At 49.4% G+C, this 27,500-nt stretch overlaps 1 protein-coding gene across 1 annotated transcript in view; it reads left to right on the plus strand.

The window, feature by feature from the left end:
• The window catches only part of myt1lb (myelin transcription factor 1-like, b), a gene marked incomplete at both ends in the record, with an annotated part of 61,082 nt that overhangs the window by 14,848 nt on the left and 18,734 nt on the right, over positions 1 to 27,500 (plus strand). Inside the window, 7 exons of the mRNA XM_080013064.1 lie at positions 10,127 to 10,699; positions 16,043 to 17,193; positions 20,477 to 20,611; positions 23,415 to 23,505; positions 24,880 to 24,987; positions 26,249 to 26,475; positions 26,604 to 26,902. Coding sequence (XP_079869190.1) covers positions 10,127 to 10,699; positions 16,043 to 17,193; positions 20,477 to 20,611; positions 23,415 to 23,505; positions 24,880 to 24,987; positions 26,249 to 26,475; positions 26,604 to 26,902 — 2,584 coding nt within the window. The remainder of the gene's footprint in view (positions 1 to 10,126; positions 10,700 to 16,042; positions 17,194 to 20,476; positions 20,612 to 23,414; positions 23,506 to 24,879; positions 24,988 to 26,248; positions 26,476 to 26,603; positions 26,903 to 27,500) is intronic.

The following is a 27,500-nucleotide window of genomic DNA, read 5'->3' on the forward strand; positions in this document are numbered from 1 at the left end:
TGTGTGTGCGCGCGCGTGTGTGTGTGTGCGTGCGTGCGTGTCTGTGTGTCCGTATGTGTGTTGCTGTGTGTGTGTGTGTGTGCAGACAGGGGAAGCGAGGGGTTGCGTTTATGATTGCCGCGACTGCAGCTGGGGCTGTGGGCTGAGTAATTGCCTGTCTTGGTAGGGAGAGCGTGTTGCCAAGCTAAAAGTCAAGTGCTCTCTTCCTGCCGTGGACCTCATTTGGATTCCACGTAGCTAGCTAGCGAGCTAGCGCCAGCCTTGGGCCTGTATTATTCATAGCTTGACAGATAGCTCTCACTAAAAGCATTGGAAGCGGGCCAGGTAGCGAACCAGGCGGAGCGACAGCAGGACGGGGAGACGGGAGGAGGGAGGAGACGGGGAAGGGGAGGGGAGGCGAGGGGGAGGGAGGACGAGAGGAGGAAGGAAAGGCGGGGAGGGGATAACGGTGTTCAGGATGAGTGCGGTGACGGGAGAGAGAGTGACGGCATGTGGCGACGGGGGTGAGGAATTTGGGAGAAGGCTCCCGCGTGGAGGGGGTTTACAATGGCGCGTCTTGGGCGTAGCGCAGGCTGACGGCGAGAGGAGGAAAGGTTACGTGGATGGCGGGGGAGGCGGCGGAGCCGGAGAAGAGCGAAACCGTCCTGGAGGAAAGATTTGGAGGGAGGAGGAAGAGAGGAAAAGAAAAAAAAAAGAAAAACAGGAGAGTGAAGACGAGCGAGAGGAGAGAGAGGGGAGGCAGCCATCCACCCCCGCCAAGCTCAGCAACCCTGCTCTCCCTCCATGTGCAAATCCAGATAAGGTCGCATTCATCAAAATCTGCCACATCCCCTTCCAGAAAGAAGGAGAAGAAGAAGGAGGAGGAGAATGGATGCCATCAACCCCCCTCTGTGAAGTATCTGTCGCTGAAACCCAAATTTCCATATTTAATAGGATGGTTTTCGATGAGCGAGGAGGAGGAAGGAGGAAGGAAGGAGGAAGGAAGGAAGAAGGAGGGGGGGGGGGGGAGGAAGGAGGAAGACGGATGATGGAGGAAGGAGGGAGGAGTGTGGAAGGAGGAAGGAGGATTGTGGAAGGCGGAAGGAAGGAGGAAGGAGGAAGTAGGAAGGAGGAAGGAGGAAGGAGGAAGGAAGGAGGAAGGAGGAAGAAAGGGGGAGGAAGGCGGATGGAGGAAGGAGGAAGGAAGAGGTAGGAAGGAGGAAGGAGGAAGGAGGAAGGGGATGGGGGCATTGGAACATTCAGGTGCTTCTGTCTCCTTCCCTTTGTTTCCCCGAGGCCGTGGAACAATTTGACAGTTTTTCCTGCGACGTCCACGACACCGTGCTCCACCGTGCTCCACCCTGCTCCACACTGCTCCACCGTGCTCCACCGTGCTCCAACGTGCTCCACCGCGGCGCTGAACGGCGTCGCTGGCTTCTGCCTGTCTCACCCCCAAAAGACACCCCAGCACAACACATTTTAATCACGCTTCCAAAGCCAAACCCCGCCCAATCCACCACGCCCGCAACTTCCCCACCCCCGCCCCACCCCTCACCCCCAACCATTCTTCCTTCCGGTGCCAGTTCGTTCGTTCGTTTTTGGTTTTTCAAACCCTTTGTATCCCCCCCCCCCCCCCCCCCCCGCTATGACGAGCCAGAAATCCACCTTTCCAACGCTACGCCATCACATAAACAGGTGGTGTTTACGCTTTTTTCATCCTCCTCTCTCTCTCTCTCTCTCTCTCTCTCTCTCTCTCGCTCTCGCTCGCTCTCTTTCCTCCCCGCCTTCGCCCCCCGCCACCCGCCACCCCCACCTCCCCGGGAGGAGACACATCAAAGGGAATAACATATCATGTGCAGTGAATGCAGCGTGCCAGAGGGATGTGGGCACAACGTGGGGGAGGGGGGTGGAGGAGGGTGGTGGTGGTGGGTGGGTGGGTGGTGGTGGTGGTGGTGGGTGGGGGGAGGGGGTTTTGTGAGGCCGGCATACCCACTTAGGGCCCACTCGAGGCCAGGCACATTCTGACCTCTCAAAAACCTCCCAACCCCCACCGCCTACATTGCCAACCACCCTCCACCCGCCACCACCCTGCACCACCCTCCACCCATCCACCCTCCACCCCTCCACCCCCTTCCCCGACAAAGCAGCTGCCAACAAAATTACATCAATGTCAAGAGCCCTCATCCGCTGTGGGGACGGAGCCAGGGAACTGGGTAAAAGAGCGGAGCGGAGCGCCGCAAAACAACCTGACGGAGGTGGACGCCGGCCTTTCGGATTCTCGCTCTTGGGTTTTTCAATTTTGAATGTTTTTTTTGTTTTTTTTTCCTCTCACGGTCACTTCCATGTCGAAAGCGGTTCCCCCGATCGCGCGCATTCCGACCGAACCAGGTTGTGAGAAAAAAGCCCCTGTGTCGCCCCCTAACCAACAAGGTTCCCCCTCCGATATCCATTACGGCTAAATGCGGGGGGAAATGGAATCGACGAGAGGAAGGAATTCCTTCCGGCTCGTGGGCTAGCGGCCCCCGAGTCCCCCTCTCCACGCCTCTCCGCCGAGTGATTGATTGAAGTCATTACGGCGGCGGAGAGACTCCTTACCTGGCTAATCCAGGAGTGAAGTTAGCTCCGAGATGACATATAGCCGCATTACACCGTCAGAAACCGCTGCCCCGATTAGCTCCGCTGCTCGGGACTTCCATTATCAAATCACATGAATGAGCTGGTACGCGCGCCCCCATCGATGTTCTACCGGATCCCTAGAAGTTAAATAGGCCAAAGCAACACCAGTACATTGACCATTTTGTTTTGCCGTATATTCCAATATAGCGTAATACAGTATGTTGTATATAGTTCAAGTTCAAGTGTCTACTGTAGGTGCTTTATGGAGGGAAAGGTTTGTTTTTAAACCTTTTCCCACCAAAATTTCCCATGTGAACACAGTCCGACGGTACCGAGGGTCCTTAACATGGAAAAACGGTCTGAATGTCGAGGACCCTCGGTTTGACAGGTGTTAGGCCACGGACCCCATTTGAGAAGATTTTGACGAGTTTTGCGTCGAAGATTGTACGATCATATAGGGGTAGAATTATACACAGATACAATTGAGTCCAAACAGCAGGGACTTGACTGTTTGACCGGGACAGACAGGTACCCTGAGAGGGGTCCCCATTGAGGTTCGGAGCCCCGGCGCCCTATTTGATGCCCACCGGGAACGGGCTCTTCACCTTCGGCGGCATCTGTGAGTGGAGTCGAGTGCGGGGCCGAGAGCTCGCTCCGGAGCTCTTGACATTTACATTGACATTTGCATTGATAACTGGAAGCACGTAGAGAGAGAGAGGGAGAGGGACTGTTTACAGTAAGTGTTAGGGCCATGGTGAGCGCCGGCATGGCAGGTAATGCTGAATGATGAATTGTTGGAGTGTGGAACCGGGTTTTATTGGCTCCAAAGTAGAGACTTGGGCGTATATCAAGAAATTGAAACACCACTTATTTGTAATGAAATACAGCGGCAGATCAAAACCGTTGGACTGTTCTCAATTCATTTGTAATTGTTTTTGAAAATAATGTCTTCTGCAGGTGCATTACAGGGGGAAAAGGTTGCTTTTTAACGCTTTTACACCTGCTGTATGGGGAATAGGTTCATACTGTATGAACATATTCAGCCAGTGTACGCAGTCGGTGATTCGCAACCTTTTTTCATATCAAGGATCCTCAATTTGATGCGCGTTAGGCCGCAGACCCCATTTGATTTGATGCTCCAATCTGGGTAGCTTTTCATTGATTATAGGCGGAAGGAGGAAGGAAGGAGGTCGGAGGAAGGAAGGAAGCAGGAAGGAAGAAGGAGGCAGGCGGAAGGAGGAAGGAAGGAAGGAGGAAGTAGGAGGAAGGAAGGAGGAAGAATGGAGGAAGGAGGAAGGGGGAAGGAGGAAGGAAGGAGGATGTAGGAAGGAGGAAGGAGGAAGGAGGAAGGGGGAAGGAAGGAAGGAGGGACGGAAGGAAGGAGGAAGGAGGAAGGAAGAGGGAGGAATTTAGTCCAAACTGTAGAGACTTGACAATTTCACTGGTGCAGACATTTATGGGAGTTTGAACTCCCATAAATGTCTGTCTATTGCAGATGCCTCAGTCCAACCGTTTTGCTGAGGACCCCCTGGAACTTCTCGAAGGACCCCCGGGGCGGTCCCCGGACCCCGCGTTGAGAACCCCTGTACCAGATGACGTCTGCCAAGGGCTGGCGCGTCTTGGTTACCTCCGTGCTACATTGGCTTCTCTCGGACACATAAACTCCAGCGCCGCCTTGTAAAGCGGCGCTACATTAGTGTTGTAATGGCTTTGGCATTATTCCCTTCCTTGTAAATGCGGCTGCATTGAAATTACGCAGCGTAATGTGTCGCGGCAAAGCTGCACTCCATTTATACAGCTCGCTGTTCGCCCCCCCCCCCCCAACCCCACATCTCACCCAGATTTCCGGGTGAATTCGTCGATCGCTTCGGCGCTGGAATCCAACGTATTTCTGCCCCACACGTGTTATTATGGATGTTTCGACTGGGGTCGGGCCGTCGTGAATATCTGCAGAATTTTTTGCATCTCAGGATCGACAGATCTGTGTGTGTGCGTGCGTGTGTGTGCCTGTGTGTGTGTGTGTGTGTGCGTGTGTGTGTGTGTGTGTGTGGGTGTGAATGAGCTGAAATGAGAGCCGGAGCCCCCAGCCGCCAGAAAACGCCCCAAATTGCAGTGCCATGCGCTGAGCCTCCTGCACCAAGACGCTCTTTTGTTCTCCTCCGCTAGCGGGAGAAGCCTGACAGCTCTGAAATGATCCTCTTTCTTCGGCGACTCTCTCCCTCTCTCCCTCTCTCCCTCTCTCCCTCTCTCCCTCTCCCTCTCTCTATCTTTTTTTTATTTTTTATATCCCGGCTCACTCCCCCACGCACGCGCATTGTCACTCCCCTATGACATATTTCTGCATTTCCAGCTCATGCACGCACACACACACACACACAGACACACACACACACACACACACACACACACACACACACACACACACACACACACACACACAGACACCCCCACACGCCCGTGCTCGTGCATGATGTGTATAGACAAACATCGCCGCGCCCGTTAAGAAGCGCGCGGCGGCCCGTCTCTCCCCCCCCCCCCCCGAGCCTGTGTTTCTCCCAGCACCTCTCATTTACTCAATCTCTGTCTTTCCTTTCGGGTTTGTCTGTCACCGTTGCCGTCTCTCGGCCGCCCTCGCTCCCCTCGCTCCCCTCGCTTCTCCTCGCTGCCAGGATGGCGAATCCCTCACGGATTTCTGGAGGGTATCACCATGGAGACGGGGCTCTGCCACACGTGTCTATAGATCTTCTAGCTGGATATGGAGGGGGCACCGCCAGAGGTGGTGCACATTTTCTCCATCGCTTGTCTGGAGAGAGAGAGAGAGAGAGAGAGAGAGACAGAGAGAGAGAGAGAGAGAGAGAGAGGGATGTACAAGGCAATGTACAGTGCAAAACTGAAGACTGCATTGGAGAAATTTAGGAAAGGAATGGAAGTGGAACGGGGTGGAAACATTGGAGAAAAATTGGCTTCGAGCAACGATTTGGGGTGGAGGTAGCGATAGTGGGGATGGTGGAGAAGGAAACAGAGAGAGAGAGAGAGAGAGAGAGAGATACAAGGTAGTCCAAAACCTAAGACTACATCAGAGAAATCAATAAAAGAATGGAAGGGGAAAGAGGTGCAAACGACGGCGCATAATGGGGTTAGAGCAACGATTTGGGGCGGAGGTGGGGATGGTGGAGGGGAGGGAGAAGGAATAACAGAGAGAGAGAGAGAGAGGGAGAGGGAGCGGGTCCAAGATGGGAGAGCTGAAGGAGAAGAATGGAGGTGCAAGGTGGTGGAAGTGTTGGAGACGACTGGGGTTTGGCCCAAGACATTGGGGGACGCTGCAGGGTCCGGTCCGAGAGGATGGTGGAGGAGAAAACAGAGAGAGGGGGGGAGAGAGAGAGAGAAGGAGAGAGAGAGAGAGAGAGAGAGAAAGAGAGAGAGAGAGAGAGAGATAGAGAGCGAGAGGCGAGACGATAGGGGAGAGTAAGTGACCAACGAGAAACAAAAGGGTGACGATGGAGGAACGGAGGCTGGAAGCTGAAGTTGTTGGCGAGGTGGGGTAGACGGAGGAGGAGGAGGAGGAGGAAGAGGAGGAGGAGGAGGAGGAGGAGGAAGGCGCCGCTCGCCTCATCCCGGTGTCAGGGAGACAAATAGCGTGTGATGCTAATGACCGGCTAAAGCTTTGGCGCCCGCTGAGAACAGCCGCTTATATGAGGGCTAATAAAGGCGCAGAGCGAGGCTGTCGCATTCCAGCAGTCCCTCAACTGTCGCCAAAAATTAGCCGAACGGGATCTCTCCTTCTCCGCCTCCTCCACCCTTCCCCTCCTTCCTTTTACACTTGCACAACAAGCTCCTTCCCGCAACATTTTTTGGGGACAGGGCTCCCCCCGCCCCCCGTAGCATTAGAGGGCCACTTGTTCCCGCGCCGTAATAGAATTTGTTCTGTCTAGTGGCGGCGAGGAGCCCACTCCATAAAATATGAAGTGGTCTTTTTGCGATATGAAGCCCTTTCCTCGTGTGATTACTACCTCTCACGCCGAGGCACACTCCTGCTGAAGGATTTTTTTTTTGTGGTTCCACCGACAAGGGGCGGGGGGACGGGAGGACGGAGGGATGAAAAAGCCCGAGACGAAAATATGAAAAAAGCTGAAGCCTCCGGCGCGATCCCCGGGCGACAACCGCCGATGTCCATCCGCTTATTGTATCTCTAACACAAGGGGGCATGGGCGGAAGGTGGTGCTGGTGGTGGCGTGGGTGGTTCGGTGGTGTGGGCGCTGCGGGGGCCTCGCGGGGGCCTCCCATGGCCCCATCATTGCGGACATTCAGAGGGGATAGTGAGCGAGCGCTTAGCCATGTCACAACAAGCGTGACAGCTCCGTGACTGAGGGGACGGGTCGGAGTCCGGCTTGGTCGTCGTTGTTGTTGTTGTTGTTGTTGTTGTTGTCGTCGTTGTTGTATGTCTCTTTCATGAGTGGGATGGAGGGGGAAAAAACACGATTAACATAATGCCGTGGTCTGGAACGACGGAAGAGTTTTTTTTTTGGAAACTCTGGCGTTAGAGGCATCACGGGCCAAACTGTGGACTGGTAATCGGGCATACCGTGCATTTTCCCAGGTGGGCCGGCGCACCTTGTGGACCAATATAATTTAAAATAAACAAGTAAATACACACACAAATAAATGTGCAACGTCCGGCCCATGAAGAAGGGGCGGTGGTGGTTTTGTTCATTTTTTAGACTGACAATGGCCCAATCACATCTCTGTCTAAGGCCCACCCCTCCCCCTCCGTCCTCCGTTTCTCGTGTCAGATGCTGTGCCTTTACTGTACGCTCCCCGGCCCTCTCGCCCTCTCAACCTCTCCCGCCCTCTCTCTCCCTCCCCCTGATCCTCTCTCGTTCCCGATTCCCCGTGAGAAAGGTTCCTTTGCTTGTGTATTTTTTTGATAGTAAAAGGAGTTAAGCGCACTTGACCCCTTTTAAAAGGGTCCGGGCGTCGAAAACAACAAAGTATGTTTTCCGTTCACGAGGCAGCGTTTGCAGGAGCAATTAGCATTTGAATAAACCGGCGTTTGGTTTAAGGGTACACATGAATCCAGGCGACGTGGCATTCACGGCTATCGAGCCGTATCCGCACGGAACACATTTTATTCTCACGCTCCCGCCGCTCTGTCCATCGAAAGCCGGGCAAACTTTTGCCATGATGCTCCAGCCGATGAGAACAAGAAGAGTGAGAAGGGAGCGATAGGGGGAGGGCGGGGGTGGGGGGAGGGGAAGGGAGGAGGAGGGGGTAATTTCTATCTGCAGTTCCTAGACACACACACACACACACACACACACACACACACACACACACACACACACACACACACACACACACACACACTCACCTATCCCCCTCTGCTGCCAGCCAGCCTGCCTGCCTTGGCAGCAGCCTCCGCTAACCTGCTGGGACCGGCCCTTGATTTATTTGGAGAGGGCTGCGGAACGGGGCCAGGATGAGTGGCGTTTTAATGTGCTTTTGAGATGTTTGGTCACAAGCACTATTGATCACAGCGCCGCGGCAGCAGCGGCAGCGGCACCCCCCGCCCCACCCCCACCGCCCCCCACCGGCCCGCGGACCCCGCCTCCACCACCACCCCTCCATCGCCGCCGCCCAGGGGGAGAGGTCTGGCTGTCAGGCAAGGGAATGAGTTTCCATGTGGGCTCAGATTAATGAAATGAGGCCCTGGCATTCGGATGGAGGCGGTGGTGGTCGGGGGGTGGTGGTTGGAGTTGGGGGCAGGGGGTGGGGGGGGGGGGGGGGGGTGAGGGGGGTGGGCGCAGGGGGTCAGACCATGAAGGAATCGAGAGGCAAGATTGAGCCTGCCCGTTGACTGGAGGCTGACTGACGGGTGGACGTTTGGGAGGGACGAGAAAGAGAGAGAGAGAGAGAGAGAGAGTGCACGTGTGCCGCACGTGGACGGAGACAGAGGTCTGGGACGCGATGACACGTTCCGCTTCCCGCTGAAAAACGCGACGGGGGAGGGGGGGGGAACAAAAATGGTCTTCTACACCCGCCGCAACAAGAGCAGCCTGAACAGATTCCTACGGTTCCGTTTCCACACCTTCAGCGCTAATGACCGCCGTCCCCCCCCCCCCCCCTCTCTCTCTCTCTCTCTCGCTCCCTCTCTCTCTCCGTTGACACACACTGCAGCACGTTCTTTACTTTCCCCTAAAGCGGCGAAATAACCAGAGGTTGTCAAAAAAAAGGAAAAAATCAGGAATCAGGGATATTTCACGCCTGAGTGAACATGCCCAAAGCGTGTTTGGCTGTCTTACACCCTAGCCCGGGAGTGTGTGTGTGTGTGTGTGTGTGTGTGTGTGTGTGTGTGTGTGTGCAGGTAAGGTAGTTGCTCCTGCCCCCCCCCCCACACCCCAGAAGGATTGATGACTGAAATGGATTAAGCCCCCCTGTGATCAATAGCCTGAGCCAATACACCGATTATCAGATTATCAGATTAGGATCTGTCCCCCCACCCCCGCGCTGCCGGGGGGGAGCCGAGGAATACATTAAGAAACCGGAGGTGAGATTCAATTAATCAGACTACAGCTCGTCTTCTCCGAGCTGTAGCTCCTTTGCCGCAGTTGGTTTACGTCAGAGCAGAGCAAGGGCATCTCAGTCCGCAGAACACAACATGGTGCTGGTGGATTAGCAACACTGATCTCTCCACTTTTTTACCCCCAAGAACAAATTGTCCTTTTTTTCTCCATTGAATATTAACGATGCCATGACAACTATATATATATATATATATATATATATATATATATAGTAGGTTTAAGGTATAAGGTTTTTTTGGTTTAATTTTAGTTTTTTGTCTTAATAATAGTAATATTTTTTGATTGGTTGATTGATTGATTTAAAATCATTTAACATTTATAAGCGTTTTTATTTTTTATTCCCCAATATATATATATATATATATATATATATATATATATATATATATATATATATATATTTCTTTACCTCCTTTGCAATCACGGCAGCCGGGGTTGGGATTCCTCTGAATAAAATGCAATGTTTTCATTGGGTGATTAATCAGAATGTGTTTATTCAGCCAAGTTTATATTGACAAGGAGTTTGTCGTGGCGGGGTTTGGTGCATTGCTGTACAATTTGCATAAAAAAAAGCGTAATGGTCTGAAAGAAAAAAAAATTATATATATATATATATATATATATGTATATATACAGAAGATACAAAATGGGATTATATGCACAGTCATATAAAGAAAATGGTGATGTATGGATCCAATAAAGGTTCATTTTATTTTCCCTCCCCAGTGTTTGGGGGAGTCACCATTGAAACCAACCATCTATGCGTGTGATGTTTTGACGTGAAATGGGTGCAGTGCCGGTGCCATACGTTGTTGACGAAAAAAAAAATTGGGAGCCGTGACACCAGCCTGCTCGTGTCTTGGCATGGCGTTCACAAAATGATAAAATTATCAGTTGCGGCTGTTGCCAGGTGGAAGCTAACGCTGTGCTCTGCTATCTCGCCCTCGCAGCGTCTACGGCTGCCCGGTGGCCAAGAAGAGGAAGGGCCTGGAGCGTCCGTCCCTGGAGCCGTCCCCCAAGAGGACCTCCTACCTAGACGACATGGACAACTCCACCATGGAGGAGTGCTACGAGACGGACGGCACCGAGGAGATGGATGACCGGCAGGAGGAGGAGGAAGAGGAAGATGAAGAAGAGGAAGGGGAAGAGGGAGCCGTGGTCGGCGGGGAGGAGGGCGAGGGCGAAGTGGAGGAAGAGGAAGAAGAAGAAGAACAGGCGGAAGGGGCGGGGGTGGGCGGCGCCGGCTACGCGGAGTACAGCGACGGGACGCAGATGGAGGAGCACGGCGAAGGGTCGGTGGGGAGGGGGGAGGTGGGGGAGGCTGTGGAGGGGGAGGAGGAAGAAGAGGAGGAGGAGGAGGAGGAGGTGGAGGAGGTGGAGCCAGAAGAGGAGGAAGGGGGCGAGGAGAGGGTGCACGAGGAGGAGGAGGAGGACGAGGAGGAGGAGGAGGAGGAAGAGGAGGAGGGGGAGGATGAAGAGGAGGAGGAGGAGGACAACGACGACGAAGAGGAGGACGAGGTGGAGTACGAGGACGGGGAGGAGGACGGAGGCCAGCAGGGCCGTGGAACAGGTGAGGAGGTTTTCGGCTTCTTCGCTGGTTGTGGTGATTCTCTACTACTGGCGGGAAATAGGAGTTTTAGAAAGATGAGATTTAAAACCAATCTCCTTGTTTTGGGTTTTGCAGCGTTAGCTGTGCTTGGAGGAAAAGTAGATAATTCTTTGATCCAAAGAGGATGTCGTCCATCTATTTGGCCGATCAAGAGCAATGGTGACGAAATTGGCTTACTATTTAAATTAACCTATTTATCTAATATTATGAAAGAAAATCACAAGTTAGGCTTCATTTAAGAAACTATTTTTTTCAATAAATATAAATATTTTATAATACATTTATATTTCTGACAGACCACTCTTAGATTTACGTTCAAATGCTCTTTATTTAATTTTCATCATTTGAGTTTGGGCGTCTGGGCTCTACTGCTCATCACTCCCGGTGTGGTGTACAGAAAACACAGGCATACATAATGATCTAGAAATAAAGGAGCGGCTAAGAGGAGCGATGAGCATGAATCCCCCCCACTGGATAGAAGAGTAGAGCCTGACAGGTGGATGCAGGGGAGGTGGAAGGAGCGCAGCAAGCAAGCGGGCAGCAAAGCAAGTAGGGCAGGAAGGATTGACTGCTTGAAGAGGCCGACCAATTATGGTCATGGAAGTGTGTGGCGCCGTCAAGTTGTCTGACAGAACCCGCTCCGCAAGCTATGCATCATTTATTCACGAATTCATTTTGGATAAATCTTCATTTCTTCATCATCGGTCGGAGGGCCACATCCCGGGGGGGCTATGTACTGCATGTGGCGCCTCGGACCACAGGTTGGCCACCACTTCCCAGCACCCTGGTTACTATACAGTTTGCATTTTCTATTTCTGATGTAGTACTAATAAACCTGACAGGCTAGAAAGGGCTGCGCTGTCTTGCATGAGAGATTCACATACGCCACAAATTCCCCTCAATTATATCACAAAGATGTTGCTCGATTTAGCGCTTATTATTAACTCAATTTGATTTCAAATGGAGAGCTCCTTTTCTGTTACCTTTTGTTTTGTCATTTTATTCATTTTATCACCGTTTCATCAGTATCCCTTGCATCCATTTTCCGAGGGGCTGAATGTGGGCAAGATTATTTTCCAAAATGATTGTGCCTTAAGTGTGCTTTGCATCGGAATGAGACAATAGAAACGTAGTAAAAAAAAAAAAAAAGGAAAATAATTGAAGAGTATTATTCCAACGGTGACTGTTCGGTGCTTTGATCTTGTTTGTTTTACGGGCAATCTATTTTATTTATTTAGCCAGTTATTTAAACTTTGTATTCCCGCATGTTGCTTTTCCCCAAAATATCTTCATACAAGCGGCTACTGCGGCTGAAACAGAATTTTCGAGTGCTAGATCAAACCCGCTCACCTGGAAGAGAGAGACGCTCTGACAGCAAACCGTTGTCGCGCCGCTGTTTACTCAGAGAGAAATACTCCTTCAATTCGGGAATATGAGTAAAGCCCAATCCAAACTCCACCAAGACGGCCCAAACCTGATGGATGCATCGAAATGAGAATTTTAACTCAGATAATGAGATGTCAGACAGTAATAAAAGCGCAGATGTTGGTTTGAGCCTTAAATAGAGTTAAAATTCACAACAGGCACTGGATCGCGCTGGAAAGCGTACAAGTATGTCATTATTTTTTTGAGGCCGTTGAAATGTTTTTTTTGTTGTTTTTTTTTTTTAAACAAAAGCCTGAGAAAATCTTTGATCTCACCAGTGGGAAAAATCAAGATTTTTGTTTTGCCTTGGCCATGGACATACAGAAGGAATGTCAGGTGTCACTGTTCCCGAATAGACGTCCAGAAATCCACACATCTGCATTAGGGTTTGTGAATGGAAAACCACAAAACTGTATATATACAGTATCTCTCATTCTACAAAGAAATGATATCACCCCCTACTCCTCCCTTCATTTAGACACAGATTCCCCTGACTGGAGAATGGGTTAAGTCTCTTCCCCTGACCTGTCACCTCAGAAGTGGTGCTATAACTAAAAAATAACTATAATGTATAGCTATAACATAACACAATCTAATATAAATAAATAACTGAATGACAGAGAACCACTTTAACGCGCAGCCAAAACAGAACCAAAAGTTTTCCTTCGTTGCATGCTGGGAAATTCCCCTGGACAGCACAATATGCTGCACGGTACGTATTTAATCACATACAAATGATGCATGACCTTTATTTGTAAAAACACAACTAAGATCATTTATTTGTGGATGGAGAGACATATTTATCCTTTTCTGTTGTGAGGTTCACAGATTTTGATCCAGATCTTGAAGGGAAAAAATAGGGAAGGGAAAAAATAAAATCTAATTATAAATAAAATGAATCTAATTCTTAAAAATAAAAGACAATTGTAAATAAAGGCGAATAAATAAAACATTTCCAATTTGATAAATTAATAACTAAATATATTATTTGTATTGTTATTATTATATTAAAAATATGAATGAATCTTGAATAAATGAATAAATTGCATTCACAAATCTTAATACAAATTTCTGGATTCCGTAACAATTATTCGTAAATCGTGACAGAATTCCTCTCACATGGTAACACATGATGGAAGTCGAAGAAGGTGAGTGAAAGAAACAAAAATAACATGAGATTGGGAAAGATTCCTGCCCTCTTCTGTTATCTCCGGCGTGGCCCATCACCCAGGATTTGGCAGCTTTCTCAGCAGCCTCCCCCCTGCGTCTCAGATTGGAGCTGACAGTGCCTTCAAGTCCAATTAAGAGTGATGCTGGGAGACAGTGGCGTGTTGTTCGCCCAGCCCGCCCCAAAGTGTTGATGCAGTGTCTTCTTCTTCTTCCTGTTTCCTTTGTGTCGAGGTGTGAACGCCCTCCGCTTTCCGCTCAACGTGCCTTCATTAGGATCCGGCGTATAGGGCCCCGTGGTGTCGGGGATCGGCCGCCGGGGCGAGTACCTCCACGGAGTGAGGGCGATAATGTCTGGAGCTCCAGATCTTAATTTCTTAACATAGATTTTCTTTGGGTAGCAATGTTTTTAATATTTCTAGAAATAAATAAACAGATGTGATGGATAAAAATACAAATATAGAATACTGTTCTTATCCGATTTGCATTTTCAGCAGCTTTGTTGAAATTCCGTTGAATACGATTTACAGTTGTATTTAAACAGAATCATCTATTCGGCTATGACAATTTACATATACTAGGATTTTGTCGTGGTGAGGGTTGAGACAATTAGCATAAAGAATATACAAAAATATACAGAATACACAAAAAGTGGTTCTATGCACAGGATGGGGCTAAATGGCATTATGGTTGCAGTATGTCTGTGGATACAAAATATAAAAATAAATGCATACACTGAATATGTATCATGAATAAATATGTATACAATAATATGGCCATGGATAACAATGGATAAGTTATAACTATGTTATTAGTATATTATACCAGTGTCTACAATGTTAGTACAGTACTACAATACATTACATAGTCATTGCACAAATGTCATGGAGGTCCAATACCTTTGAGGAAAATTCAGCCACTGAAACAGATTTCCTTCAGGGGTTGATGCTGGTTCTACGACCACAGTAGATTTCGTTTCTCAACTTTGTCATCCATAAGTTGTTATAGGTTATACCCGATTATTCACCGCTTCTATTCCACATCTACTCTACACTTCCCAGTGCCTCCCCTTTAGCTCTACTGTGTATGCATCTTTTACCATTCAGCGCCTACGCTCGCCCCCAAGACAGAGGTGTGGGACGGTGGCTCGTCCGATTCCAATCTGGTGAATATAATAGAGGTGGCATTGTGAGCGCGGTGTGGCATGCACACCGCTCCGCAGCTAATCCAAAGCCAATTCGGGGGGCAGGGGCAGGACTCTGTGTTTCCTCCCCAATCTGTTTTGCCTCCACATCCCCCTTTGTGTACCCTGATTGTTCTCTAAATTGCTTTCCTGTGCCATGTTTCATTGCGTCAAAAATTAAACCCCTCTGGTGCGGGACAAGGGAGTAGCTGTGAGATACCTTCCGCTGTGGAAATAATATGTGGCCGGCCATTCGTGACTGTTCTCACTTCCTGGTCCAGAGCACTCACTACAAGTGTCAATGTTATGTGAAGTGTGTGTGTGTGTGTGTGTGTGTGTGTGTGTGTGTGTGTGTGTGTGTGTGTACCTTACCCGCTTAATACCGAGTCTGCAGTACAAGAAAATATGTGTATAAAGAGCCTCGTTTGGTCAAGGTGGGATTCAAATTCAACAGCTGGCCCCTCGGGTGTAGCTTGTTAACGCTAACAGTTATTCCTGGACGGAAAAACATATATGCTCAGGCTCCTTTGTACCCCTCGTTTTTTTGCCCGCTGAATCTCTCTCTCAGACCTTGGCGATGGTTCGTCTTTCATTACGGGGCCGTTACCTCAGCGCTGGCTTATCTGATTTCTTGTTTTCAATCCGTCCAGAAATCTGTGGATCTCCAGGGGTTTGTTTTGTGGTGTTTGGTTTTTGTTCCTCTGTAGGAATGTAAGTGGCGAATAGTGACACCACTATGTGCTCTTGACTGTTCGGGGCGGAAATGCGAAGAGAGGAGATTGGATGTGCTCCAAAGAGCAAGTGCTCGAAATTACTGAGGGAAGAGATTCGGCAACCTTTTGTAGCCTGTCAGAATCAATTAGGCAGTGAAAAGAACTCTAAAGATCCTCTTGATTGAATGAAAGAAGGGTCTTGGCCGGAAAACAATGAATAGCGAGTGACAGGAGGTTCATCTTGCTGCGGACGTAACACCACATTAACTCTTCACATTTGAACTCCACGCTGCCCCGCAAACGCATGCGAAATAGCCCCTTCATTTCAAGGCTGCAGTCGTTGGGATTAGAGATCACCACGTTCGCGGCGGTGAAACAGTCTCTTGCAGCCGTAAAATTTTTAATAACTTTACATTTTGGTTAAAGGTTGCTAATGAGTTCTTCGGTTGGCAGTACCACAGATTAAGTCCTCCGTTTTGTTTATTTAATCAACATTTACCAAATCATCTTTCTCTGGAACTTTCCCAAAACCACTATATTTAACTTCCTTTTCTGTTTCCCGATTCAGGGCACAAGGCGCTGTTAAAACTCTTTAAGTGAATTATTAGGGGAAACGAAGGGTTCCTTATCCAATTTAGACGGCCAAGCCCAGAAATCTGATTTGCCAGCAGAATAGAATAAGCAAAATTAAATTACAAGTCATTTGTTCTGGGGGGGTTTGTCGTTCTTTCCCAACAGAGGACGATCTGATGTGCGGCGGTGAGGGCAGCGAGGGCAACAACAACAACATCAGCAGCGGCGGCGGCGGAAACCCGAAGCCTGGCCCGACGGCGGAGAAGGACGACAACAACAACGACGAGTACGAGAACTACGACGAGTTGGTGGCCAAGTCCCTGCTGAATTTGGGCAAGATCGCAGAGGACGCCGCCTACCGCGCAATGACCGAGTCCGAGATGAACAGCAACTCCTCCAACAGCGCCGAGGAGGAGGAGGAGGAGGAGGAGGAGGAAGAGGACGAGGAAGAAGAGGAGGAAGAGGAAGAGGAGGAGGAGGAGGAGGAGGACGAGCAGGAGGAGGAGGAGGAAGAGGAGGAGGAGGACGGGGACGGCGAAATGGAGGAGGTGCAGAAGGGTGACCTCAGTCTGGACGTCGACAGCGACGTCGTGCGGGAGACGGTGGACTCTCTGAAACTGTTGGCGCAGGGCCACGGCGCGATGCTGTCCGACAACCTGGACGGACAGGACTACGTAGACGGGATGGGCGGGCACGGGCAGGATGACTGCGGACGTAACGGGGGACATGGTGGTGGCAACGGACAGGTAAAGACCGCCGGGCAGATGGAAGACAGCGACGAGGAGGTGTGTCTGAGCAGTTTAGAGTGCCTCCGGAACCAGTGCTTCGACTTGGCTCGGAAACTCAGTGAAACCAAGTCCGCCGACCGCACCGGGCCGCCGCAGCAGAACCACTACGTGGGAGGGGATGCCCACCAGCAGCCCCACCACCTGGGCTACGACGACCTCCACCAGGGCCACGAGGAGAGGCGGACGCTAGATAGGAACTATTCGGACATGGTGAACCTCATGAAGCTGGAGGAGCAGCTGAGCCCGCGCTCCAAGGCCTTCTCGAGCTGCGCGCAGGACGACCGCTATCACAACAATCACCGGGACTTTGACGAGGACACCACCTCAGTCACGTCGGACCGGTCGGAGGAGGTGTTTGACATGACAAAGGGAAACCTATCGCTGCTGGAGAAGGCCATTGCGCTGGAGTCGGAGCGCGCTAAGGCCATGCGGGACAAAATGGCAGCAGAGGCTGCCAGGGTAAGGTACGGCCACGAGGATCATGGCTCGCGGAACGGCTACGGTGTAGAGCGCAAGGCCCGGCTACCGGACGGAATGAAGAAGCCCTTCTACCATAAAGGTGAGTAGTAATTTTAATTACGCATGCACTGACACCAAGTGTACTAAAAGGCTCTTCCTCCTGGGCCATGCTAAAACAATCGATATCACAATATATTTTGACTTACTTCTTGTTAATGCGCATATCATATCGTGAGATCATAGGCAACACCTAGCCCTAATTCCTGTTGGCTGACATGATGTGGAAATGCATTTTGGTGGCCCTGTTTCCACAAGAGAAGGCATATTTACTGGATCTTACAAGATCAGGTAGAATGTTGGTTTTTATTTTTCTCCCCATGTTTGGCATAGTATCTTGGTATCCTATTTTGAGGCTAGACGGTGCGTGTGCATTCTGGAAACCTCACTATAACCCCAATACAAGCTTTTTCAGCCAATTTGGAAATTCACATATTGGTAGCAGCGGGAGAGGCAGGAGCAGCTTATGTTGTTAAAATAGGCCAGCATGGAAACATCAGAGGGTAGGCTTGTCAGGCATAAGTAATGGCAATCTGCACGGCCTGTTAGGACCGCAAATCTCATCCCTACGATGCAGCTTGGGGTAAAGCTGCCTATTTTTAAACCTGTGCAAGCACTTTGGAAGGGAAGCCACAAAATAAAGAAGGGCTGGCTGCCTTTGAAATTGAACCATTCTGTAGGGAATTGGGAAGAGTTTTTTAGATATATTTATTATGTTCATGTCATGCCACTTGACGCAGTTGACGCATCCCTGGGAACAAATTATGATGTACCAAGAGAGCAGCTTTACAAAATGCTGTACAGTATACAGTGCACTGTTATTTCTGCCTCTACATTAAACCCAGGCACATACGAGAAACATATGGTCAGAAGGACATTGGAATTTGGCATTTACTGTACACCAGCCTGTTTCTGGGGGATCTCATTTAACTCCCGATTAATCCTCCAGACGTGCCTGTAACAGCAGGTGCACATAGGCTGCCCCAAGAAAGAGATCAGATAGAGATGTCAAATATGCACATCCTGATTCTCAGCAGGTTCACACCGCACCCTTAAATGCCAGGCGACTCACAGCAGGTACATATTGCAACTTAAATGCCACACAAATGCAAATTTTCAAGAGCACCTCATGGCCCCATGTCTGGCTAATGTTGGAATAATGAAGGGACACGAGACAGTTGTATCATGATAACATCTATCCTCGGGCGAGATAGTGGCAGACACTCGTTGACCAGGGATCCTGTGTGCGATTAATAAAACCAGAGCCTGTGTGTGTGTGTGTGTGTGTGTGTGTGTGTGTGGTGGTGGGTGGAGGGGACTCTGTAGGAGAAAGCATAAGGCAGAGATGGAAATTGAACAGTATCACAATGACCGATAACGAACGACAGGCCCACTGACTGCACATTAATTACCCAGAGATGGTATGGTAATGGAGGCTATTTGCTATGCAAAGCGCGGAGCGTCCCCGGCCACAATCAATATCCTCTGCTTTCTAATGTGCCTTCCACTTGACTGCCTCCAGTTCCCGCTTTGAGACTGTGGCGAGCAGAGGTGCAGCCAAATGTGCTCGTATAAGTGCCTGTGCCTGTGCTTGTGGGTGTGGGCGTAGGGGGGAGGGCTGCTTGTGTTTTGTTTGTGTGTTGGTGCGTATATCTTGTGTGTTCATGAAATCGCCATCGACGTGCAGCTCGAGCGGTTGCGCTCTCGTCTGTCTTAGCGCAACATTTATCCTACTGGTGCCAGACGGAACAGCCAGACATGACTCAGCCACTATGCACCAATTCATATGCCATGGCATGACACAGACAGATGAAGGCGATGGGGGATAATGAGGTACTTTTTTATTCCTGATGAATGATGTCCTAATGCGGCAGACTTTGGGTTTTACACACTGACGTACATGCTAATGTGTGTGTAGGTGTGCTCCCAGCCATCTCTCACTGCTGACCTTGCCTCAACCCCCATGCCCTTCTCCTCTCCTGGTGTGCTATTATTCTTCCTGCCCTCCTCTCAGTCCTCTGCCCCTGGGTTGCTGGGTCTTTTTTCCTTTTCTTGTGGTGCTGCAGTAAGTGCCCGTGGTGGAGGTACTAGGTTACAGAGGCCTGTAAAACTTTAATTAGTGGTCTGTCTTTCTTAAGGGCAGGATAAAAACCCCGTCTCTCCCCATATTGGCTCCCTGATAAAGAGTCGCTGTCACTCAAATTGGCCCCAAATTGATCATACCATCTGATCAATGTGCACTGTGGGACGTTGCGGGAAGTTGTGCAAATTTTTCCCCGATTTCATCGTTGAAGAAAAGTGATTCATAGTAAGATTGTTTTTTTTAAAGTTGCTCATTCTAAACTAGCTACAGTACTGAGCACTAACTGTCGGATTGTTTCCCAAGACAAAGTGACTCGAAAGTGGAAGGTCGCTTTGAGACACAGTTCCAGTTGGCATGGCTTGGCATGGGCGCTTTTTGGCGGTAACCTTATCTGATGAGGGTTTTCAAGGAATACGAGACCCAGGTTTTGGGAAGGGAAAGACAATCTCACCCTGTGTGTGTGTGTGTGTGTGTGTGTGTGTGTGTGTGTGTGTGTGTGTGTGCGTGTGTGCATGTGTGGGTCTGCCTGTCTGTCTGTTACTGTCTGTCTGTAAGCTATTTGTGGGTTTTGTTTGGTGTGAGTGTTAAGCATGTGTGTGTGGGTACCCCGTGTTTATGATCTGCAACCGATGTTGCTACAGTATATATACAGTAAGCACTGCAAAACAATTGGAACATATATAAGTTGAATGGATTTAGAAAAAAATATATAAATAAATATATTTATGATAATTATAAATGTTTACACATGTATAATAATAATACATTGATAATGCATTTATAATAAATGTATTATCATGTCTATTATGTCTAGACATATTATTAGTATGTTTTTTATGTCCTGCCTGTGTATTATGTATATACGTATTAACGCTATACAATCATTTATTAATTATCATTTCCTCTTATTCATACTGATTATAAATCTATCTATCTCCTTACAATTTCTACTGATGCACAGTGAAGCAAATTGCCTTAAGAAAGTAATGAAAGGGACTAAAATCCTTAAACCAGTGTGTGCTCGCTATACTGGCTGATGTATATGGCCTCTGATTTAATGTCTCACATTTAACTTAAGTAAACTTTCCGAAGTCAGAGAGACCCTGCTTTCACATAGTGGTCGTAAAGTCACAGTTGAATGCAATGCAAAGTAGAGTCAGCGTCCATGTTTTTGTTTTTTTTGTCCTGGATCGAAATATTATATGTTATGTTATGTTTCACCCCCACCCCCCCCTGCACACAGATTCTTCCCGTGGGGACAAGAAGGAGAGCCGGTGTCCCACGCCGGGCTGCGACGGCACGGGTCACGTCACCGGCCTGTACCCCCACCACCGGAGCCTGTCCGGCTGTCCGCACAAAGACAGGGTGCCGCCAGAAAGTAAGTATTTCTTTTTTGTTTTTACCTGCTAAATGCCTGTTGAACTGGTTGACAGCTGCACAAAATGTAATCTGCACGTTTGCTTTGTGCGTGGTTGTGAGTGTGTGTGTGTGTGTGTGTGTGTGTGTGTGTGTGTGTGTGTGTGTGTGTGTGTGTGTGTGTGTGTGTGTGTTTTGTATACACAGAGTAGATGTATTTGGGATGAGAGATACAGTGAAAGGTCGGACGGGTTGCCAGTTGCATGGGGAGGGGGGTGTGGTGGTTGTGCTTGCTGGTCGCCTGCCTGTCGATTGTGTGGCGGTGATGAGGCGGAAAATGAGGCCTCAGTGATGTGCAAATGAGGGTGGCGGGTGATGGGTGGGATTGTCAACAGCTCTCAATCAATGATTTCCTTGACTGCATGCGGCTCGCTCTTCCGTTGACTTGACTGACAGTGATTGAAAACACTTGACGATCCCACCCACTGTTGCGGCAGCGGAGATATTCAGCCGCACGACCCTTCCTGCATGCACGGAGCGTGTTCACTCTGCCCTGTCGCCAATAATAGTTTGTTTTCCCCTCATTAAAGAGTTCATCTACCCGCTAACATTGAGCCGGGGCGAGTCGCTCAGGCTGTCCCTCCAAATGGACTGTGATCTTCATCACGTCTCAGCCACAGGTCAACTGATCGTAGCCTTATTTTATCATGATTTAAGTTAGCTGTGGGGAAACAATGACTGGGGAATCATATTTTTCAAAACGATCACGGTCAGCTCAGGTGGCCACGATTATCTCTACCTCTCACACTATATATTTGGCCGTCCCATAGAAAAAAAACGTAAAGAAAATTATCTTGATGTGAACAGCAAATTGCTCCTTGATCTGAGGATCTATCTCCCTGCCCCAAAAGCGTAACCTTGACTGAGAGCGGTGCCCAAAAAAAAAATTATTTTTGGGATTGGATCGAATTGACTGTCACCAGAGATTTGGGGATGCGATGTCGCTGTTCCCTCTCCCCTCCTGCACCGTCTCGTGTTGATCCAGGCTGCTTTCTGGGGGGAAACGATATCATCCGCACACTGTGATCCGTACAAAAAGTTCTCCTCCAACTCTTTGTGGTTCATGCCGCCATCTGGCTGCTCTGTATTCAGTGAATTAACCGTCAAGATGCTTTTTATACTTAAACACAACATATAAGCGGCCAGAAGCAGGCTTGTCACTGTTGTTGCTGTGGGAAGGTGACCTGCGTCGGGTGGGGGTAAAGGCTATCGATAGGTCCCTGCTTAAAAATGCAGCAACAACCATGAAGTCGGCAGTGGCCAGATGTCTCCTGTCGATACGCAGTCGATGCTGCCGCGCAGACAGAAACCCCCCTCCAATCCCCCCCGTCCACCTCCACCCTACATCACCCACCCCTTCATCGCCATGTAGCGGCGACGAGGCGTGCGTGTCACACCATCCCAGCACCCGCGGGGAGGAAAAGACTGAGCAATGGGGGGAGGGGGTCCTCGTCCGCCCTATTAACGCGTTTGCCGAGCTGAGTGGACAATGTATTATTAATGCAACGGCTTCATTTAATTTGGAAAATCACACAGTGCGGCAAGACCGTTCCTTCCCAGGGAAATGTGAAAAATGGCGATTAAATTATGTCTCATTAATTCATTAATTCCCCTCTCGCTGTTTCGCCCCGTTGCAGCTCTTCTTTTTTTCTTTCTCTCTTCCTGTAGAATATCAAATATTGAATCAGTCCACATGGGGAGCTTTGTTTTTATGCCGTTAATGTGATTTACCTTGGCGCGGCGTTGCACGCCGTAGCGGCGTGCTGCAGCTTCTCCCTGCAGCCGCAGTGCTGGCAGCCCCCCTCTTCCTCCTTCCTCTTCCTCCCCTGAGTGGATCCTACCAGGCTCCACCCCGCACATTTTTGGGAGCCTGTGCGACGTTCGTCGCGCTTTGCGGAAGGACGGGGGCTGAAATTGGAATATATAATGCAGCCGCTCCCGGCGTGTTGAGGTGCTGTTGCTCGTCCAATTACCCGCACCCAACGCTAATTAGCGTGTCAGGAAGGGAGGATGACGAGGGGTTAAAGTTTAAGGGGGTGATAATGATGAAGCTGACGCCTTGGGGGCTCCGGCACCCAGTGCACCGCTGGCATCCAGACGACCCTTCCCTTCTACCCCACCTCCACCCCCCTTCGCGCTCCTTCCTTCCCGCCCGCGGTGCTCCGTCGGGTCCTCTCGGACGTCCGTAGATCATTAATCTAATTGGCCGGTTGCCGGGGGGATGGGAGACAGTTATGGACTGTTTTAATGGTAAATGGTATTGAAGGCTGCAGTCCCTTCCTAACAATGTGCGAATGATAACGGAGCGTACTCTATCAAGGAGCTGCATTCCGTCCCGTCTGCCTGGCTATTGATTTCGGGGGGCTTGTGCTTTGCATGATTGCTAGCTGTTGGCTTCTCTGTTCCCCGCTGCCTGCCGAAAAGTTCTTCTCTCGTCTGTCTCTCACTGGCTTTGTCCTATTAGACTTAAATGACTTTCTTTTATTCATGACTGTCCCTATTCCATGAATACTAATTTGGAAGGGCTGGATAAGTGGAAGCAATATGGTGGGAAACCTTGCTCCCCCTTTCAGGCCTGGTGTTCATTAAAATGAAGAAGAGGTCATTTGGGTTCACACTGACTCATTTCTTAATGATGTTTATAATGCCAAACTGCTTCACATACTAATAGAACTCATGTGTGATTGTGGGGGCTCCTAACCTTCCCTGTCTTTCACTCCTGTCCCCCCCCCCCCCCCTCGCCACTCCCCCCCGCCTGCGCCAAGTTCTGGCAATGTATGAGAATGTTCTTAAGTGTCCTACGCCTGGCTGCACGGGACGCGGCCATGTCAATAGCAACAGAAACTCCCACCGAAGGTAAGTGGCAGCCTGCCCCGCCGGAACCAAAACCAGTGGCACTGTCCGTTTTGCATCACTTTTTTTTTTGTCTTCCTTTTTTTTTTTGCCTGTTTTGAGTTTATCGTCTGGATTTTACGTGATCATATCCTTGAGTTTGTTTTTTGGAGTCTCAAATAAAACAGTCTTGACCGTGTGCGGTTTTGTTGACGGCATCTTTCGTTCACCTTCTTGAACGCGACTCGACTTCATCTTCCCGGGTCTCAGCTTAGACGAGAAATATCTAAAGATAATCGGCGACGATCGGCACGTGACAACTCGCACCTCGCGCGCGCCGTAGAATCATTTATCGCCTGCCGGCGGCGGGGAAGAAAGAGGCATCCGCCGGGTGCAGGTCGGGGCGGGAGGGGGGTTGGAAAAAACGGAAATAGCAGCACGCCGCTGCCACCGCTGTCAGGTGCGAGGTGACAGTGAAGGAGGGGTGTCACCCGCAGCAGATGCTCTGGGAGTCGGGGCAGAGCGGCAGCCATTAGCACCTTCCTGCCACTCAGCCGGGATGACGGGGGAAGGAGCAGATCTGCGAGGACCAGACTCGCCTCCCAGCAGAGCCCCAGTCAGGGGCGGGGGGGGGGGGATAAGATACAGCCAAACCTGTCGATTATCGCTTTCACCAGCGATGGTTGATTGAGGGAAGAAGCCCTGCAGCAGATACCCCCGTTTCACAAAACCCACCTGCCCGCCCGCCTCCCACTGACAGGTACTCATGAACACACCGAGCATTGGCTTCGGGCCATTGTCCGAGACCATTTTTTTACCGGCGCCCGACATTGGCAACGTCTGACAGAATGGAGAATAATGGGAGCTTAGGATAGCAACATGGACTCTTGACGTGTTTTGGTCGGACAAGAGTTGCGCAGAGACGCCTTTTGAGGAGTATCTCCAATCCGTACCTCCAGAAACGCCCCCCATACCCCACCCTCCGCCGTCGAATCTTATGCATGTATGTATACAGGGTAGGTTGAGGTTCAGAGGTTGAGGGTGGGTGCATGTAAATAACGACAAAAAAATCGACAGGAAATGGAAATGGGCGGATTTGTCCGTTTGGGGAAAAATCTATTCCGGAGTATTCACTTCAGTCGCTCAGCCGGAACTCCACCAGCTGTTGTTATTCAAAAGTGTTGTACAACAATGAATACATTTCCATTTTTAACCGGATACTTTCCGAAGCCGGAAGGAGGGGGTCTGACAATTCTGAAATGGACACGGTTGAAGGCGGATAGCGCGGACAGGACCGGCCCTCCTCCCACGGCCAGACGCGGGATTGTGACGTTTTTGGGACTTTTTTGACTCCATCCGCGCGGCCGTGCCATTTGACTTTCCCCTTTCTACGTTCAGTCTGTCAGGTTGTCCCATCGCGGCGGCGGAGAAACTCGCCAAAGCGCAAGAGAAGCACCAGAGCTGTGACGGTCCAAAGCCCAACCAGACCTCCGACCGCGTGTTAAGGTACCGTTCATCCTTACGTAAAAAAAAAAAAAAAAAAAGACAAACAAAAAAACCCACATTACTATTGAAATATATTCCCATCTTTAGAGGCCATTTAGCCTGCGGGGTGGGAAAGCAGATGACCCAAAGATACACATTTTTATTTTAATACCTTCCCCTTTGTCAACCTCTGCCTCCAAATCTGTGTTCGTCTCTGTTCCAAAGGCGTAAGAACATTTATAATGAAAGCCAGGGTCACTGACTTAGAGATAGTTTAAAGGAGGAGCGTTTTTTAACATTTAAGACGACGGGTCAAATGTGGGCAAAGTCTGGCAATGAACCGACCATTTGTTCACGGCAATTTGCACGTTGAAAAAGGTTTTGAAGTAATGCTAAAATGATGTGTTTTGTTCGTTTTTCCCTCTCTTTTTTTATTTTTTATTTATTTTTTTTAAACACGATTACGGAGCTTCTTGTTGTTTGTTTTGTGTTCTCCGGTCCTCCTGAGAATACTTTTAAGGGGCGGCATGTTCATTCTTGTGTTTACTTATGAAGGCAAACTGCTTTATTGGATTTTAACAAAATTGGCCTCATTTATCCTGGTTGCTATACTCCGGCATACTTGTTTGAATGAGAGCCTCTTTGATAGTCGTGAGGATGCTGTGATGAAAAGTCATGAGCAATTGTGGATTTTGTATTTGTATCTAAAGCGAATATCAACAACAAGATCTTACAATTAATTTCTGCACGGTCTCGGATTGAGACTATAAAAAGCGTATCAAGCAAGCAAGAGCACATCAAAAGAAACGGATGTGTAATAAAAGTAATGTGGATATTCAATGTTGCCTGTTTTTATCGACGAGGAGCTGAGAAACCATGGGGTATGTTCTTTAAATCAGCTGAAAATCAAATACATGTACGGTAGGGTTAGGATAATTTGCAACGGCCAACATTACCACCGCAATCGCAGTACGTTTAACCTCGACCATTTCCTGACATCACTGCTCCTCTCGTTTTTGTCCCTCAGCAGTCAAATTGAGATTTCAAAATGTTTTCCTTCTTATTTTAAGTGACCCCGCAAAGAGAAGCAGCATTTTCTCGCTCAAAGAGTCAAAGAATCTGTTGTTCGACGTCACCTCCCTCACGCGAATCCCTTCCATCCACCGAAGCACCCTGACCCCAACTCCCACCCCCCACCCCTGTCCCGACCCTCCCTCCGTCCTCCGGGCGATGTTGAGCAGCTCGGTCCAACCTCCACACCCATGGTCGTTTATTTTTCCAGGCCTATGTGCTTTGTCAAACAACTGGAGTATCCACAGTATGGTGACAAGAACAATGTCTCCACCAGCACGCCCCGCTCCAACCTGGCCAAGGAGCTGGAGAAGTACTCCAAGACCAGCTTTGACTACAGTGCCTTCGACGGGGGCGGCGGCCAGCACGTGTACGGCAAGCGGGCCATCGCACCCAAGGTCCACGGACACCGGGACACCTCCCCCAAGGGATACGACGGTAGCGTTCCCTCATTTTAGTCAGCTTTAAGGTTATGGTTTTTCCTTCATTTTCATACAACCAGCGTCAAACGGTCCAAAGCCAAAGCTAACATGACCCTCGCCCGCGATGTGTGATTTATCCCACAGCCAAGCGCTACTGCAAGAACTCCAGCTCGGCCAGCAGCACCACCAGCACCTACGCCCCCAGCAGCTGCAACAGCAGTCTGAGCTGTGGCGGCGGGGGCGGAGCAGGGGGAGGAGGTGGCGGAGGAGGAGGCGGAGGCGGGGGCAGCAGCGCCAGCAGCACCTGCAGCAAGAGCAGCTTCGACTACACCCACGACATAGAGGCCGCCCACATGGCGGCCACGGCCATCCTCAACCTGTCCACGCGCTGCCGGGAGATGCCCCATGGCCTCGGGGGCAAGCCCCAGGACATGTGCTCGCAGGTAGGAACGGGATGCGCCGTCGGCGAGGAGGTTTAATGGCTGCCACAGTGCGATAAGAGTCGCGGTAGATAAGGAATGGCACGGAACCATGGTTTGACCATTGACAAGCTTTTTTCGCTGAGGACATAAGTTTGGATTGACCCGATGTTCATTCAAACGAAAGATAGCGGTACGGACTAGAGTGACCATACAATTCAAACAGGGCAAAGTGCAAACATGACATTTAAACAGGGTGACATTCCAAACAAACATGGTAACACACGGTTCATTTAATCAGCAATTGTTAAGAATGAGAAATGCAGGTCAGGTTACTCTTCACTACTTTAAAAGTTTGTATTGGGTCAACAGACACCAAGTCTGTGTCTTGGTGTTCCTCACTACTGTGTGTGTGTGTGTGTGTGTGTGTGTGTGTGTGCGTGTGTGTGTGTGTGTATATATATATATATATATATTATTATATATATATATTATTATATATCTTATTATATATTATTATTATTATTATATTATTATATATTATTATATTATTATATATATTATAATATATACATACAGTATATAATATGTATATATATTTATATATATATATTTATAAATG

Source organism: Zeus faber, assembly GCF_960531495.2.
Source record: "Zeus faber genome assembly, chromosome: 13".
NCBI classification, from domain to species: domain Eukaryota; kingdom Metazoa; phylum Chordata; class Actinopteri; order Zeiformes; family Zeidae; genus Zeus; species Zeus faber.